This window comes from Chamaea fasciata, unplaced genomic scaffold (assembly GCF_029207755.1).
Source record: "Chamaea fasciata isolate MVZ Bird 193981 ecotype frontalis unplaced genomic scaffold, bChaFas1.0.hap1 SCAF_5, whole genome shotgun sequence".
Classification (NCBI taxonomy): Eukaryota; Metazoa; Chordata; class Aves; order Passeriformes; family Sylviidae; genus Chamaea; species Chamaea fasciata.
Genome location: NW_027094090.1, coordinates 64,062,763 through 64,080,368, shown reverse-complemented (window position 1 = coordinate 64,080,368; position 17,606 = coordinate 64,062,763). Strand labels below are relative to the sequence as shown.

At 49.1% G+C, this 17,606-nt stretch overlaps 1 protein-coding gene across 3 annotated transcripts; it reads left to right on the top strand.

Annotated features, from left to right (window-relative positions):
• The first annotated feature begins 13 nt into the window (after nt 1–13).
• Nucleotides 14–17,539, top strand: LGALS2 (galectin 2). 3 transcript variants are annotated; one of them, XM_066184074.1, is made up of 4 exons: nt 14–85; nt 15,838–15,920; nt 16,132–16,291; nt 17,349–17,539. In XM_066184074.1, the coding sequence occupies exons 2-4, from the start codon at nt 15,865–15,867 to the stop codon at nt 17,493–17,495; spliced, it is 363 nt and encodes a 120-aa protein (XP_066040171.1). In that variant the 5' UTR covers nt 14–85; nt 15,838–15,864; the 3' UTR covers nt 17,496–17,539. The 3 variants fall into 3 exon arrangements, with proteins under 3 accessions (XP_066040171.1, XP_066040170.1, XP_066040172.1); XM_066184073.1 differs by lacking the exon at nt 14–85 and adding an exon at nt 12,789–12,889; XM_066184075.1 differs by lacking the exon at nt 14–85 and adding an exon at nt 12,789–12,889 and having other exon boundaries at nt 16,132–16,323.
• The last annotated feature ends 67 nt before the right edge of the window (nt 17,540–17,606 follow it).

Sequence of the window (17,606 nt, the reverse complement as noted above, 5' to 3'; positions counted from 1 at the left end):
GGGGCGGGGCACAGCGCCGGAAAGCGGCAGCCGCGCGGAAACCGGGTGAGACAGCCTCTCCCGGAAAAACCGGTGTTATTGGCAGGTGAAGCCACTTCCGGTATGGAGAACGGGCACTTCCGGCGGGCGGCGAGCGGCGTGTCCTTTAAAAGGACACGGGCCCGCCGGGTGTGGCGCATGCGCAGTGCGCGCCCGCTGGGCCGAGGAGTCGAGCCGGGGTCGGGTGCTGGCCAGTAATAAATATAAATATAAATGGCAGCAAGTGCGGTGCCCTGCACTGTACTGTAAATAGCATCTGATCTTCTGGCAGCGCCTGGCCTGGCCCTCCTGCCTGGCCGAGCAGCGTGTGCGGTGGGAGGTTGCTGATGCTCTAGAAGTCGCTGGAGCATTCCAGGAAAACAAACTCCGTTTGTCCCCGCTTTCCGTGTGGCTCTGGGGATCTAGAGCAGCGCAACTGTGACACCTAATACCGTCTGTTTTCTCTCTGCTCCAGGGGTCCTGGCAGGAGCAGGACGGCTTCCCCCCGACGCGCTGCTTTTGCAGCTTGCTTTCCTGCTCCTCGGATCCCGGCGACCTCGGGGAGTTTTGGGGAGCGCCCGTGTGAGGGGTGCCCGCTGAGGGCGTCAGCATTGGGGTTTGGGGCTGGGACTGGCCAGAGCCTCGGCGATAAGAGCACAATGTAGCCCGTTCAGTGTTCCGGGCTCGGATGTGGAGACAGGCGTCTGAGCCCCGCGCTCCCCTGCTGGATTACTCATTTACTGTGCTAATCCCACGGCTGACGAATTGCCCTGTTGTCACACCTAATGGCTTCTCCTGATGGATAGCCATTGTTTTGGTGAGGGCTTTTTGGTCATCAAAAAGCACTTTTTGGCGCCTGAATGTGGTTCTTTTTTTGACTGTTACTGCCTTGCATCACAAAGCCCTTTTGAGTGCCTTTCATAGAAAATTGCAACATCCTTCCCTTTGCTGTGTTCAGGCACGTTTTACACAGGTTATTTTAATCTTATGAGTCAGCCCTGCCTGTCACTATTCCTTTGATTTTTCTGAGAATCCTGAAGTCATCTCTAGGAGCCCTCCAGGTTATGTACTATCTGCATAGAAGGCACGTATCGCTCCATCCCCCCACAGCGATGCCTCTGAATGAGACGTTTTGCAGGCTGGTGTTTTACACAACCCCCTTTTGCTCAGGTTTCGGTCTGTCTGAGTCTTAATCTTGTTTGTTTTCCGTTCTTTGGCAACACCCAGTGGTTAGCAAGTCCAGGATGAATGGAAGGCTGCACCTCTTTTCGGCTGGTTGCAAACAATGGCGAGTGAACTCGTGCATAACAGTCCTGTCAGCGGCGACCTTGCTTTTATTTCTCACAGATTTAGGAGTCTCTTTCCCCTTTGTTACATCTGCTTTCCATATAACAAGGACCCAAAGTGCAGCCAATGGAAAAAGAGGTCGGAATCCGAATCTTTGCTCCCTGTAAGAGTGTCTAGATGATGTGTGAGGAACAAACTTTCTCCCCTCGATTTATTTTTGGAATTTTAAGTTAGGTTTGGACGGAGTGAGGCTCTCCAAGTTGTAATTAACACCGCTCCACAGGGAAAGTACTGGAGCTATAATTAGCTCGTAGCCAGTTGTGGAGGAAAGTGATGGTGTGCAAGCCAGAGGCCTGGATGAGCACAGCTGCTGGGGTCAGAGTATGGCCCTGTGTTTGGCAGAGGGATGCGGGTCCCAGGTTTGGCACAGGGGTGCGGGTTCCAGGTTTGGCACAGGGGCGCAGTCCGTAGTTGTCAGGCCCTGCAGCAGCCGCCCGCAGAGGGCACCAGCAGTCAGAGGAGCGCCTGCCTGAGCAGCTCGGTCAGTGAACACTCCTGCTGCTTGTGCGCTGGAGGTGAATCCCAAACAGGCCAAGTCCCTCTCCATGGGGAAGGAAGGCCTCACAGGAGTGGACGATCCGCCTAGGAGAGGGGTTTTGCACCCACGAGGTCGTCTTTTGCCGGCCAGAACCACGCTGCCACCCCCTCTCTGTCCCAATGTTTGTTTGGTTTCTCTGCCGTGTGTGTTTATGTGAACCCTGCAATGTTTTTCAGATTTTTCAGATGTGCTTGTGAGGACTTCCTCCTGGGTGTTCAGCTGTGGCCCGGGACGTGAGCTTCCCTAACCCCATCACATTTCGCTTTCTTTGGCAAGGTGTTCTGCCAGACATCTTTCACTTTCCTGGAGCTTGGTACTGTCGTCTTTTTTGGTTTGTTTTGTTTTGGTGGTGGTTTTTTTGTTTGTTTGTTTTTTTGGTGTTTTTGTGGGTTTTTGTTTTTGTTTTGTTGTTTTTTTGTTTGTTTGTTTTTCTGCTCTGTCTCACTCCAGCAGCCAGTTCCTGGGGGGTTGGCTCAGTTTTCACTCTGCTACTTGGAACAAGCTGGCAGGGCCTCTCCTGACGTCACCTGGGACCATGCACCTCTTTGAGCAATCCTCTGGATTTGCAGCTCTGCCATTCCCTGACCTTGGCTAATCTCCTTCCTTTTGCAATACTTTTAAGCACCTTTCCCAGCAGAGGGTTGCAATTAGAGAGGTAAGTATAGAGTTGCATACTTCTCTAGAGGGAGAGCAGGTTTGACCTCCTTTAATCTAATAGGAAATGTCTCCTTCCCTTTCATACGCAGCACTTTCTTGTATGCAATCATCCACCAAGATTGCTCCCTTCCATTTCTTTCAGCAGTTTCCCTTTCAGCTGTAGGAAGACCTGTCCCCGGTGATCAAAGGCATCCTTTCTACAGCTACAGGAGCAGAATGAGGAAACAGGATGCTGGATAAGGGATCAGAAAACCTGCTGGCTAGATCTCTGCAATTAAGCATGTCTTGAAGCATGACTCAGGGAAATATTCAGCTATGCTCACTGCCTCAGTTTCTCTGGTTGTTAGCATGGGGGTATAATTTCATTTTCTTCCTTTGGGGAATTGCCTTGACCTCTCTGTATACCAATTTTCTTTACTGCATTGATTCTGTCATTAGAGCAACTGGCTCAGTGAGACAAGTCAGAAGCAAATACCAGAGTTAGAGGTCAGCTGTGCAGCTCCCTGTTTCCTTGGGTTCAAGCCTTGCTTCCCAGCTTAAGGGGTGTCTTGATCCCTTCACTGAGCAGGCAGCAGTGCCCGTCTGGACAGTGTGGGGAGTAAAAAGGTCTCCTCACACCTTGGGGAAGGCTCAAATCAGCATTTGCTGATGCTGATAGTTTCTTTCCAACAAAGTCTGGGGCATTTGGGATGTGTTCTGAGAATATGGGAATGCTCTTGCTGCTTAGGAACTGTATCTGCGGCAGGCAAAGATGAAATAAAACTGATGGGATGGAAGCCATTGTAGCTGTGGCTTGGGGGCTGGTAGGTTTTGTAGCTGGAAGCTGAACAGGGAGAGGAAGACCTGTCAGGTTAGAGAGCACTGCTTGAATTTTTGGGGCTGAAGTGAGCACTGAGGGCCCTAAGCCCGCAAGAGGGAGCCTCGATGGAGTTGTTCACAGCATTACTGATGAGATCAGCTCCAGACTGGAACAGATCCACGACCAATACGGTGCACTTGGTGCTCAGGAGTCGGCAGAGGCACTGGAAAACGTGAACAGAGTCACCCATTCTTGCTTTACCCCTTGCTTTCAGTGTTGCAGCTAGCAGATGGAAGGGGCATGATTAGAGAGAACAAGTATTGGAGGGAAAAAAATTCAAGAGCCTGGATTTTGCTGAGATACAGTTTGGCTCTTAAGAACAGCAGGAGGGAGAAGGAGAAAAACCCTATTGCAAAGGCATTTTTCATGGGCACCCAAGTGTGATCTGAGCAGAAATCGGCAACATGAAGCTAGGCGTCCTGAAGCAAACTGGGGAGCCCAGCTGCAGCAAATCCCCAAGCCTGGATGATGAACACATCCCTGCATTGCAGCGACAACGAAGTGTGGCTTAGTGAAGCATTTGCTGGGGATGTTTAATGGAGTGGCTGCCTGGGGAGCTCAGAGATGCAGTCGTGCAGCCTCTCTGTTCCAACGCGGCTCAGAGAGGAGGCATTCCCACTGCTGAGTGCCCCTGTGCCAAATGCACGTGTACTCAGCTGTGCAGCTGGCTCAAGTGTGGCATGATGAGCTTGAATAGATGGGTTTTGGCCCAGGCTTGAAAATCCCCCATTGCCAGCAGTCCTGTTTTGACTGCAGCTGCCTCAGGTTCCCTAGGAAACTTTTGGCTTAAGTCCGGGCTGTGAAACAGCAGGAGGAGGTAGTCGGGCCTTCCTTCCTCCCTCCAAGCCTGGCTGTTCAGTCTCTGCCACTTGGCACTACAGCCAGCTTCTGCCCTGCTGCTGGTGATGGTGAAGAGCAGCAGGGCAGAGCGATCCCAGTGCTGGGGCACGGTGGACGTGGAGCTAGGGTTATAAAGAAAACTGTGACCCAAGTGAAGGGGAGGGAGACGCTGAGTCTGCATATGCAGATTTCCAAAGGGTGGATCTGGCTTTTCATAGGCTCCTTTCTACTCCCTCTGGCTTCATCTGTCTTAGTAAGTGCAACAGGAGCAGGGCTGGGCCTGAGCATTGCCTCAGGATGATGGCTCATGCCATGCAGTTGTTAGCAACTCCCCTGCCTTGGTTTTGAGCAGTGTCACAGCGCCCAGTTATGGCTGGGGGAGCAGGTGGGCTGGGGGCTGTTCCCAACAGAGCCTTGTTGCCATGATTCTAACCCCACAGATGGGAGCTGTGTTCTACTCCTTGGCTTTAGGGGCTACACCCTGTTAGACCAGGTCTTTCAGAAGGCAGGTTTTTGAAGTGCAGTCACCTGCAGCCTGTATATTTATCCCCTAATTTTCCAGCATTTCCCTTGTCAAAGATTGGGGAATGTCATGCAACAGGTCGTGGGTGAGTGTGTGGGATGGGAGTGTGTGTGCCAGACTGAAACTGGGAAATGCTCTGTCTACTGGGTATGGCTGAACTGTGGGTTGTGACTCAGCGTCCAATACTCCATGCTATGCATCATTGGCTGCATTTGACCTTCTGTCATGTGGAGTAAGATACTAGGAGAAAATGTTGCCCAAGCAAAAGAGGTCAGTGTGGGGGCCTGCTCCTGGATGCAGGGATCAGACAGGCCTGGGCACACAAACATGTTGAATTTGCCCCTCTGGCTCTCCTGCCAGAGGCTGGCAGAACAAAGAGCCCAAGGAGCCCATACTTCTGCAAGAACTTCCCATGCACACACACCTGTGTCCTATGTCCCCTGGACCCCAAGCTACATCAGATTTGGGAACTCAGTCAACGAGCAGCACAGGAGCAGAGCTCATGTGTCCCTCATTTAATGTGCTGCTGACAGACGTGTCCCCCAGCCAGAAGAAGGAGCAGGTGCGTTTGACCAGCCTCTGCCTTGTCTCCACTTGGAGGGGTTGTGTTCAAGCAGCTCACTCTTCCCCTCAGCTCTGCAGGCTTTTCAAAGGCAGTGTCCAGGTTCTGGATCTTTCTGCAACCATGTTGCGCTTTTGCACTTTAGCCCAAGCCCCTTCATCTTGGAGGGGGGGAGATGGTCCTAGCAGAGGCTATTCCTCTTCCCACAGAGGCTGCTCATCCTTGAACAGAGCAGCTTTGCATCTAGAGTAGGTTGGTTCCCAGCAGGGGTGCTCCAGCTGAGTTTCAGGAGGAGGGTGTTTGCTGGGATTTGATAGAGTTAAAGGCTGTAGTGTCACAGCATGGTCCAAGAGTGGGCTATGAGATTTCTTCCCTCTGACTGCTGTGCTTCTCCTGTTGGTGTCCAGAGCTAGTGCAAGGCACTCTTCAGCTCATCCTGAGCTGGATCTCAGGGAAATTGTGTCTCTGACAGAGCTGTTCAGGAAAGATTCCCACCCCTTTCCTAATGAGGCCGAGTGAATAATAGAGATGTTCCTCAGGGACGATGTTGTAAGCAGTGCTACGTGCATGTTCAGGACCAGAAAGCAGGTCTCCACTAGCTTTTCCCTGCTGTCGTGCAGCAGACTAGCAGACGTGGATGTGTGTCCCATCTTGACAGAAGAGATAAGCTATCTTCCTGCAGATGGGAACTTGCCTGGCAGTTGCAGCCACCTGTTGTCCTCACATGGTGCTTATCAGATGTCCTAGCTTGAGAAGTCTGTTTGAGTCTGTTTGTTGGCAACGGGTTTGAGGCTATTCAGCCTGTGTGACATGATAAGATTAGTCTGGGGTGAGTCGCACTGAAGGCATTTAGTTTCGAATATTCTTTTTTTCCTCTCAGGAGCAAGCATCCCTCCATCCAGGAATCTGACTGCAGTTAAAGCCTGGTGTTTGTTTTGCTGCTGGGGGGTCTCCAGGAGGGGAGCAGCACAAAGAAACTTGGGGGCAACTAAAGAGACACAGCCAGGTTCTGGACCCTGTGTGTTGCCAATGGTGAGGAAAAAAAGGACAGCAGGAAAAGGCACAAACTGGAAGGAAGGGAAAGAGAGCCAGAGAGAACAAAGAGCTTGGCATGATTGCTGGGAATGTGAAATAAACATCCATTGTGCTCAAGTGAGAGCTTATGTACTACTGGCTACATGGGTCAGAAACAAGAGAAGAGGCTCATGGGTGCAGTCCAGAGAAGGGACAGGATGCCTGTATGAGGCAGGGTGTCCCTTAGTGCCCAGCTGGAAAGAGAGACTAGGTGTTGCATCAGTGCAAAGCAGTCACTGCCCTGCTCTCTGGAGTATCTTGTGGAGATGAAATATCTTTGGGCAGTGCTGTGGCTCAGCTCTTTCCCTGTGTCTCACTCTGAAGGTCCATGGGTTCAGGTATTTCTGGTGCCCTTCCCTCAGTAAAGTGGAAGAAGGGGAATATGGAGAGTCATTTGTGTGGGTCTGATCTTTTCTTAGATCTCCTTCGGATGCCTGCAGTTCCCTCTTTAGATGCCTATTTCCTGCACTGAGTCAGTCATTTGGGGATTTGGACTCCCTTTTTTTTGGCAGCTTTTCTTTCCCATGTTCATCTGGTTTGGTTTTTACTGTTTCATTTTGCAGTGCCATCAAAGGGAGTTTGTTCAAGCTGATTTTGCAGCAACAGATAGTTTTGACTTGACAACCCATTCCTCTGCGGACCTCAGCCATGACCTTAGTTCCAGGGTGGGTTGCCCCTTCAGATGCTCTCAAAGCTGATGTGTGGTAAGGTGGCTTGCTGCTTCCCAGTGGAGATGAAGGATACTTGGCTTTAGTGACGTGAGCATGGGAGAAAAGACTTTTTTTTTTTCCTCCCCTTCTTTCCAGCCTGTGAGCTGTTAATTCTTGTGGCTTTTCAAAACTTGCTATTTCTCCCTTAGCATTTTTTTTTTTCCAGTGGATGAGCCACACTTGGCATTGTGCCTTGTGCATGCATGTGACTGAGATGGATCATGCTTGTCTGAAAGATTCCTGCAAGTCCTCAGAGTTGTCCAACCTGCCTGGGCTCAGCACTGGAAGCCATGAGAAACACACTGAAAGCGAGTCCTACAGCCTTGTTGTCCCTGTGCAGCATGGAGACTTGGCAGTCACTCTCACTTCTTGCCCTTGCTGTGCTGTGGGGTTGAATCCAGGATGGCTGCTCTGTGAACAGAGGTCCCCAAGGATCTTTTGTATAATGGTGCAATGCTGCATTTCTTTTTTGCTTATTCTATTCCCAGCCAGCTGGTTTCGTGCTGTCTCTGTGGTGGGAAATAGTCCCCTTGAAGTCAGCGAAGTTGGGCTTGGGGCATCTTGGAAGTCCCATGGCTTCCACTGCAGGAAGGCTTCTGTTCTTTGGATGCCTCTGGTTTTCAGACTTAATTGGACCCACCCAAGGGCTGATTTTTTCCAGAGGCATTGAATGCCTCAGTACCTCCTGCTGATAGTAGATGGTGTGATGAGAGATCAGCAGTTTTGATACTCCAGATGTATCGGCTAGGGGAGCACAGCTTCCTTTTAGCATTTTGCGCAAGTTTGCAAAGTGATTTGATTTTGTGGCCATGGAAACTTTAAGATGAGAATCCAAAGAGGAGGAGCTGATTTTGCATGTGAACTTGGGTGTCTGTGCCTCAGTTTCCTCATGTGAGGAAGCTGCCATCTTCCTTGCTCAATGGTAAGATAAAACTGTTGTAGATGTTAATCTTTTGGTGGAAGATGCAAGTGGACCATAAGACCTCATGAAGCTGATCCTTTGTGCAGGGCTCTTTGGAACATCCTTTTCCCATTAAACTAATAATATCTCATTTAGAAGATGCAGGTAAAGCTGGGTGAATCCATCCCAAAAGTCCCAGCGAGAGGGAAGCTGTGAGCTTTCCAGTCATCTTCTCTTTTCCAGTAGGGAAGCTTTCAACACAAGTGAATTTTTTATCTCCAGCCATGGTTTTGAAAACCTTTCCCACAACCTGCATTCCTGGCATGCACCTATGAATGAAAGAATTAGAGAAATTAAGTCTGGAAATGGAACTGGGTGGCATGTCATCAGTCATATGACCTCTCCTCTTTACCCTCTGCCAGTTATGTTCATTCTCCTGCCCCTCATCCAGGCTGGGGACCCAAGACATGACTCATGGCTGCTTGGGTTGATAAAAATGACCCCTTACGAACCAACTTCCTTGCAAATGAACCACCTTTCTCCCCTTCCCTGTGCACAACTCAGACCACACAAAAATGTTTCCACGTATTTCAGAGCTGCCTCAGAGAGATATCCCCTGAAAAGGTACAAGGACATAACTTGGAAACCATACATCAGAGCACATTTGAGCTCCCCCATGGAGATGGGAGATGCCAGTCACTGTGGCACCACTGCCCTTCTGATAGAGGAGGGAGAGAGGTGGAGTCTGAGGCTGTACTTGTTCTCTGTGCTCTTGATCTGCTCCACTGCTTGATGCAGATTCCCTCTCTCACTGCTGCCCCTAACCCTGAAGAAAGGTGTGGGTTTTCCTTCACATTTTAGTTCTTCAGCTATCTTAGTCCTTCCTCCTCCTTTTCCCCTGCATCCTAAAGAAGAGAAATTGCACCCTACAGCTGAAGTGGGGTGATGTTTGTGGAGAGCCTGCTGGATGATGATGGCCTCTAATGTCTTACCCTCTGGTTTAGATCATTCTGTACTTTCCACAGGTGCTCTGGATGGTGCACTGTGAGGGAGCTGAGGCAGGAGGGGTGACAGGAGATTAACCTCTTGTCCTTTGTTCCTTCCCATTTTACTTTATCTGAATGTGGAGACCAGCGCTTTCTCTAGAGGAGCCATCCCACTCTGGGTAACATCTTAGGCAGGAGCTTAGTGCTCCTGGACATGTTTTCCTTGTGCTCATCCTTGCTTTGGCTTCTCCTGCATCTCCTGGACAATTCTCTCCTGTTCACACCCTTCAGATCCACAGACCTGCTTACCCAGTTTCTTGCTTACCTCAGTGTTTAGCTGAGGTAGGTACACTTTGTTCTTTCGGTTCTCCTCTGTTAGGAAGCTGGCTGGCTTTCAGAGCTCAGGGATCTGTTGCGTGTAGGTTGCAGCACTCTCTGCTGAGAGGCCAACCAACACCTCTTGACTAAAGATGAAGCCAGTCCTGTTCAGGCAATTCTGTAATGGCAGGTGGAGAACTGAGCATCTCCATTAGGAGGTGGTGGAAGCATCTTCTCAGTCATATCCTGAGCCCTGGCCTCTGAAAATCCACCCCACAGCCCTCTAAGGCAGGGGTCATTCCCCTCTAGGCTTAATGAAAGGAGGAAATAAAAGCAGAAACAGGGCTTAATCACAACTGCCATGAGGAACCGCAACCAGGGCCCAGATGAGGTCAGAGAACACAGTTTAAATCAGGTCACTGCTTGAGATTTATTGTGTGGAGTTTTTCTTTTTTCTTTACTCCCGCACTGAAATCTTTCCCCAGAGGCTATTCAAGGAAATAAATAGCCAGTGGAAAGGGACAATAGCTTGCTGTGGAGTACAAATTATATGAAGCAGTAGGAAATAATAGCAGAGTAAGCAGCTGCTACTCCAAGAAAGAATGCATGGTTGGTCTCTCCAGCTCCCTTTGCCTTGAGCAGACACTGATGCCTGGTCCAAGGCATAGGCTCCCTGGGTGCCTGGAGTGCACTATGGGACATGCACCTTATCTGTGCTGCAGTATCATTTTTCAGTGCCACTTCTTTGGTGCCTAGTTAGCACCAAGCCTTCCATGGGGATGCTAAAGGGATCTCTCCCCCCTTCTTGCAGAGCTTAGGTTGATTTAGGGACAGTGGCACTTGCATCCAAGCACCTAGAATGGCTGCCTTGCCTTCCTCTATCTTCCTCAAGCCTTCTGGATTGAGCTTTATCTCTGGTGGTGACCTGTGTCAGTCCTGCAGGGGACTGTTCTTAGCTCACATTGTCTAGAGACAATGTGTTGGCTACCCTCTTCTCTGAGCCCCTTTGCAGGCCTTCCTCAGAATACTGTTGAGAGAGATGGTGGGGATGATTTTGGCATGCTGGTGTGGATTCTGGGGGCTGTCTCTGCCACAGAAGGCCCAGAGAATCCTCTAACCACTGAGTCTACCTTGTCTGGGAAGTGGGGAAGTCTGTGGTTTTCCTCAGGGCTTCACACCTAGCTGGCTTATCTCCTGCCCAAATAAGAAAACAAAATAAATGCTGCTGCCAGCAACGATGCTGCTGATGCTGCGGAAGATCTTGGCAGCCTGCTGGGAGGGTGGCATTCAGTCTGTTCTCAACAGCTGTGTGGGTACCCTGTTGTAGAGGTGGCAGCTCTAGGCTATGGTACATCAGGTGCTGCTCTCTGGAGGCACCCCAAGGGTCCTGAGATCCCATTAGTGCTCCTGGTGGCCTGAGATCACCTCGGGACTAGCAGGAAGGCTGGGAAAGATTGTTGACCCCAAAATTTACCACGTGGGATCTCTGCAAATAGAGTTGCTGCATTTTATGGGCTGAAAGCACTCTGCAGAGGACCTGCCATTCCATCCTTCTGGCTGAAAGCCAACATGCTTGCGTTAGGCTCTTCCCTCCTTAAAATATGTTAGCAGTTATTTTGTTTTCTCCATGCAGAATTTCAGACCTGCCTGCTCCCTGTTGGAAGCTCACCCTGCCCTTTGGGCCACATGTGGCCCCCACCTTCACATCAAGTGACTATTTGTTGGGTCTTTGCTGTCCCTCTGGGAATGCACCAAATGCTCCTCTGGTCACAGTGATGTGAACATGGGTGTCCCATACCAGTACAAACCAACTGCCCTCTGGACTGGATGAAAATCTTGGAGGCCTTGGAGGAGTACTTCCAATCAGTTATCCTATTATAGGATCATCTCTCTGGGGAGTGAAGGGTTCCTGGATCCTTTGCACCAGTGGCTGCCAGCTTCCACAGCTATTGTTTATGTTTTCCTTACTGCACGGATCCTCCACCTCTTTTGCAGATGCTCTTTAGCCGGATTTCCTCTTTCTTTGGGATTTACATTCCCATGCTATCGTTTCCCCAGGCTTTCTTCTTTGCAGTGTCAGCAGGGAAGTATCAACCTACCCCCATCACCCTCCTTTCATCATCCCAATTGCCACCTCCAAAATTCTCCAACTGCAGTGGAGAATTTTGAGTCTTCTGGGGTCCCTAAAGTCTCATCCTCTTCTGATGTGGGGAGCTCATACCCCTTCATGAGGGAGACCATCTGCACAGGGCTGGTGTCTGACCAAAGGGGGCTCAGTTCTGCAGACGAAGGAAGTCGCCAGTCCTGGCAGAGTTGCTGCCTGGCTTCCCAGTATTGTTCCCAGTGGCAAATAAAAGGGGGGTGAACGCCCCTGCTGAGCATTGTAGGAGGGGATAAATGTTATCTTGGTAAAATCTCATGGCCCCTCTCTGAGCAGCTCATGCCTCTTTCCGGCTCATCTCCTTCTCTGCATATTCTCACATCCATAGTACTTGTAACTCTGCACTCAACTCTCTGCATGGGTAGTTTTACTCATCCCTCAGACAGAATCACAGAATGGGTCAGGTTGGAAGGTCCCACAAAGGGTCTCATGGCCCAACCTCCCTGCTCTAGCAGGATCGTCCCAGAGCATATTGCACAGAGTTGTATACTGATGGTTCTGGAATATCTCCAGTGAGGCAGACTCCACAACCTCTCTCTGGGCAGCCTGTTCCACTGTGCAGTCACCTGCACTTCCTCACATTCAGGTGGAACTTCCTGTGTATCAGTTTCTGCCTGTTGCCTCTTGTCCTATTGCTTGGCACCACTGAGAAGAGCCTGGCTCCATCCTTCTGACACATTCCCTTCAGATACTGATAGACATTGGTGTGGTCCCCTCTCAGTTGTCTCTTCTCAAAGCTGAACAGGCCCAAATTCTTCAGCCTTTCCTCGTAAGAGAGATTCTCCAGTCCCTTCATCATCCCCATAGCCCTCTGCTGGACCAGCTCCAGGAACTCCATGTCTCTCTTGTACTGGGGGGCCCAGAATTGGACACAGTAGGAGACACATGTGCTCTCCCCCTCAGGCAGCTGTAAGGAAAGGGTTATTAATTTGCAGTATATGCCTTAAACAAGGGCTTGGTAGTGAATTTGTTGCAGAAAAAAGGTCATGAGTGCCTATGCACAAGCCACGAAGGAAGCAAAGTTTTGGTTTTGGCTTTGCAGTTCAGGTCAAAGTTCAACTGTGGTGTGTTAGATAAGAAGTGAACTACTGTGCAAGTGCAAGAAGTGGGGTCACAAATAGGACACTTGGGTTTTGAGGTGCTTGTCTCGCAAAACCCTCAGAACAGACCCTTGGTGACCATCAAATTAAAATCTGAGTATGTGCAATGGCAGAACCATGCCTACTCTTGCCTCCCGTGCTAACGAGGAACTGAAAGTCACTTCCACCTCAACTTTTTACCCAAATAAGGGACTGCATAAGAATTATTCAGGAAATAAAGTGAACTGGGTGAAACCCTACCATCAAGAAGCCCAAGGCACAGAAGTACCAACAGGAGGCTGCTAGATCCATGGAGGTGACTATCTTCTACTTGCCCTATCTCTCTTCTCCCCCTATCTCTTTCTCTCTCCCTTTCTTTTTTCCATATAAGACTAATTTTGTAAAAAAAAATCAGCATTGTTAAACTAGCATTTAGTCTCCTTTGCACCTTAATTTGGGCAGAGGACTTCAACAGTGAATCGTAACATTTTTATTGGCATCACTGTTCTCTGACCCAAAGTGCCATTCAATAGTTCCGAATTTTTACTGTTCTTCCCTCCTGGTGGGAAATTCACCTTCTGATGGAGATTGACCAAACTTTTACTTACTTTTACTGTCCCTCTGTGGGTGACACCTTTCTCCTGCCTGTGTGCCCAGGTTGTCTCCCTCTGAGGGAGACCAAAGGAAAAATTGTTACCAAGGGTGACCAGTGTAATACTAAAGTTTTACTCTCTCCTGGAGAATTTTGGTAGTTGCCTCTCTCCTCCAGGGTTGGAATGGGTGTAAACTAATTGTGATAATGTACAGGCAAAAGCTGATCACATTACTAGATTGCAGGTTGAATGAAAAATGGGATATTTGTGCTGTTTTGGGAGGTTGTTTATCTTGCATTCAAAAGGAAATCAAAAGCTTCCTGCCACCTGAAAAGGGTTGCAGATGTAAAATTTCTGACTTTGAAGTCAGAAAATGAGGTTCTTAGAACAGCACTGTCTTTTGAGAAAGAGACACGGGAGAAATTGTAAAAACTAGTAGATATTCTTTTAAATAAAAATGAGCAATTAGAAAAACTACTGTCTGCAGCTGAAAGATGAGAAAAACAGATGCAGAAAAATCTAGGTAAATTACTTGATAAAATCCCACATGAATCATCCTCTAATTCAGTCCAGCATATCTATAGGGTGGTATATTGTGAGGATCCTGAAACACAGGATGGGGACATTTTGGTACGATGATGATGATGATTTAGAGGAATTTATAAATTATGTTGGAAAGATATACCTTGGTTTAATATGTTTATACTTAATGAAAATAAGCAATTACTGCTTGTTTGCTTTTGCCTAAATCTGTAGAAGACTCCCTTCTTATAAGCATATTTACTAAGACTGGAATATCCAGGATACCCTCCAGACGGCAAATCCTTACTCCCCAGATAAAAAGTGAGTTACTGTGCAATTTAGCCAGCCATTCAATTTTGCTCCAATATTTGAGAAGGGGACTCTGGGCTCTGTATTATCCCTGGATGGCAGAGGTGCAGTGTGATGTGAAGGTGTGTACAGGTATGCTGTGGACACAGCAGTGTGGTGGGAAAGAGACTCAGTGCCAGAAAACACTGTCCCCAGCACTGGTTCTTGCTGGTTCTATGCTCAGCCCATGGAGGTTTCACCAACAGTTTCAGCATCCTCCATCACAAACAAATTTCCCAAGCCTGCTGGACTTTATGACCCCTTGCTCATGGGAAACACCTCCAGGGAAGGAGTACTTATCAGCACTTCTCCTTTCTTCGGGATGTTTTAGGGAAGTGTAGAAGCTGTCTCCCAGCTGTCTGTGCAGCAGCAGGATGACTGCACTCACATGCTCCCCACAGGGCTTGGGAGGGGGACTGAGGGACTACTGGTCTCCTGAGCCTTGACCTCCTCCTCCATCTCCCTTTTCCACTCGACTTCTGGAGTCTTACAAATCAGGGACACTGTCTACTGGCTTACATTGTAGCTCTTACCTGGGAAGAAGGGGTGATACTCCCCTGTGAGGACAACATTCCCATATCTAAGGGTTAGGGAGGATGGGACTATTGAACCTGATGTGGCCTGGTGTGTGGCTCCTCAAGATAAAAGACTTGGGTCTAGATGGGGCTTGGATAGGAGGTTGCAGAGAGCTCCCACATATGGGTACTGCAATCTATACAGCTGAATTTAGAGTCACAAGAAGGGAAGGAGCTTGGATGCCAGTATGTCACTCCTGCAAAGGTCACTCCATAGCTCATGCCATCTAGAGGGGATGTGTTGGTTGTCCTCTCCTCCAAGCCTCTTTGAGCTCTTCCTCGGAGCACTGTGGGAAGGATGGTGGAGACCATTTTTGGTGTGCTGGTATGGATTTTGGAGTGGCCCCTTGCCACAAAAGGAGGGAGCTGGGATGTTCTTTTGGGTGAGCTGTTACACATAGGAAAGAAGTGAACACGGTGGTCACATCTCCTTGGTCAGCTGAGAAGATGTTTGTCCTTTGTCACATCTATAGTAGCATCCCTAAGGGCTGTGTGTGATAGTCCTTCCACTGGGAGCCCACCAAGGAGGCTGGGACTTGCTTTTATTCCCTGGAATGCCTTGTAAGAAGTGTACATATGGAAACTTTTACCTTGGATCAAAGTCTTCTGGCTTAATAGCAGCCGTTGGAGCTTTGCAGAGACAGGGGTCACATTAATATGTAAAGCCACAGGGAAGTTTAAGGTTGTAAGGTCCTATGTGCAAAGCATTTCTGAGATAAACTGCTGGTGTCTCCCTGCCTGGTTACTCTGCCTTCTGAGGAAGATGCCTATAAGGGCTGCTGCTCCTATCCTCTTGTCACCCAGGGTCCTCAGCTCAGCGAAGCTGAGTGAGACTGGCAAGTCATAGCCACTCTCACCACTTGCATTTCTTGGGCAGCATTGGCTTTCCACCAAACCCTGGGCAGTGCCTCTCTGCTTTAACCCTCTGTATCTCTGCTGTTCTGCTTTCTTTTCCTTCTGCTGAGGACAAGCCTGTTTTCACTTCCTCTCTCTCTGATGCCTCTTCTCTCTTGTGGGCTTCACTCAACCCACTCTTCTCTCACTGAAAGAGAGTGAAAACTTCTCATGAGTTCATGCAAGACCTGCAGCATGGAGGGTTTTGGTCATGAGAGGAGCACCAGCTGATAGGAATATCCTGGGTGGGATGCCTCCAAGCAGCACCCTCTCAGTTGCAGTGGCAAGTCAAGTGGAACTGGAGCCACACAGACTATTTTTCTCTGCCTTAGGGAAATATTGAAATCTTAAACTTGGATATGAAGCCTGGGAACACCCTAAAGGTGAAGGGGAAAATATCTGCTGATACTGTTGGGTAAGTACAAAGAAACCACTCTGGCATGCCAGGGTTGAAGGTGGGCTGTAGAGGAAGGTGGTTTTCCAAGGTTGCCAGATACAAAAGAGCACATTGTTGAGCCACCTGCAACACTGATGGAGGAGCTGGGTGCAGAGATGTGTGTTGGATCTCCAGTCTTTCAAGACCCTCTCCTGTCCATGCATATCACTTTCCTCATGCTCGTTTACAGCTTCAGCATCAATCTTGGCTGCAGTTCAAGAGATCTGGCATTTCACTTCAATCCCCGCTTCAATGAGTCTGTCATCGTCTGTAACTCCAAGTGTTCTGGTTCCTGGCAGGTGGAACATCGTGACCACCACCTCCCTTTCTTCAGGGGCTGCACTGTCAAGGTGAGGGGTCTGTGCCAGCATGGGGTTATGAGGTATGTATGGTGTGTGTGTGGGGGGGTATGGGGTATGTGGGGAATGTGTGAAGAGGAAGCCCTTGGTTAGCAGATTCCTATACTGCAGTTTTCCCAGTCCTACCCAATACCTCCTGCTCCTTCACAATGGTCTCTCATCTTCTGGGTTTTTGATCCTGATTGCCATTTTCCCTCCTTGTTCAAAACTGCAATGCTGTTTCTGGGAATTTTATGTGAGTCCTGCCTGTCTCATGTTTTGTAAGTGCTTCCTGGCCCCTCCATCTGCCCAGCAGGTGACTGTACCAGGGGCATGTATGAAAGGGAGTCTCCAAGAAGCAGGATCTTGCTGCTGTCAACTCTTCTGTCCTCATTACTCCTGGACCCATGCTGCCAATCTGTCCTTTCTCCCTGCCAGGGATGCTTTCCTTGTTGCTGCCTTACCTTATCTGATGTCCCAAATCGTTAACACGGCTGCATGTAGGAGTAGCCCAGTTCCTATAGCTGTGGAGAGAAAGCTTGTTTCCTCAGACAGAACTGGCTCTTGGGGAAGGGGTAGTGAGGTGATGGCTTTGGGGAATATTGCCTCTAGTTTGCAATGACCAGTGATGCATTCTTGTCCTGTTTACTTGTGCATGTTTATCAGCAAAGCTCCTTTTTCTGAGTCCTGGTGAGCTGCTGAGGGCATTGGGGTGTCAGGTTTATTCTGCCCTGTTCAGAGACGAACAGTGATGTACACATTCCATATGCTCTATAAAGACATCTAAAGACATACTTGGGTTTAGCTGCTCTGAGTTTACAATATGAGTAGCTGAAACAGCCTTGGGAAAGATCCTGTCCCCAAACATAGTCTGTATTCCTGCTTAGACCCTTGATATCAAATGCTCATTTCCTGAATCACCCTCACCTCAACCATCAGCACCTTGTTTTAGGTTGTAGTGAGCAGGTCTGACCCTCTTATGTAACAGTCACGCCTTTTGCCTAGATGCTGACCTCTGAAGACCCTCCTTGCCCCCAGTTCCTGCCCTTCTTTCTCTTTTTTCTCCCAGTTCTTCATTGAAATGCTGTCAGACAAATTCCGTGTGAGACTGCCAGATGGTCACGAAGTGTACTTCCCCAACCGGCACAGCTACCACAAGATCAACTACATAAGCATCATGGGAGGCTTAAAGGTGATCTCCCTCAAGCTGAGCTGATGGGCACCACTTCCTAGCTCTAATAAAAACCCAAGCCAGTGGAAGACTGCTTGTTCCAGCTGCTTTGTTTCTATGAGAGCTCTGTCTCCCTGTGCAAGCCACTGACAAAGC

Bases quoted from the DNA above. Each gene is read 5' to 3' on its own strand.
- LGALS2 (XM_066184073.1), top strand. The intron at 15,921-16,131 runs GTAAGTACAAAG...GCTCGTTTACAG, and splicing joins ATATCTGCTGATACTGTTGG to CTTCAGCATCAATCTTGGCT. The intron at 16,292-17,348 runs GTGAGGGGTCTG...TTTTTCTCCCAG, and splicing joins TCAGGGGCTGCACTGTCAAG to TTCTTCATTGAAATGCTGTC.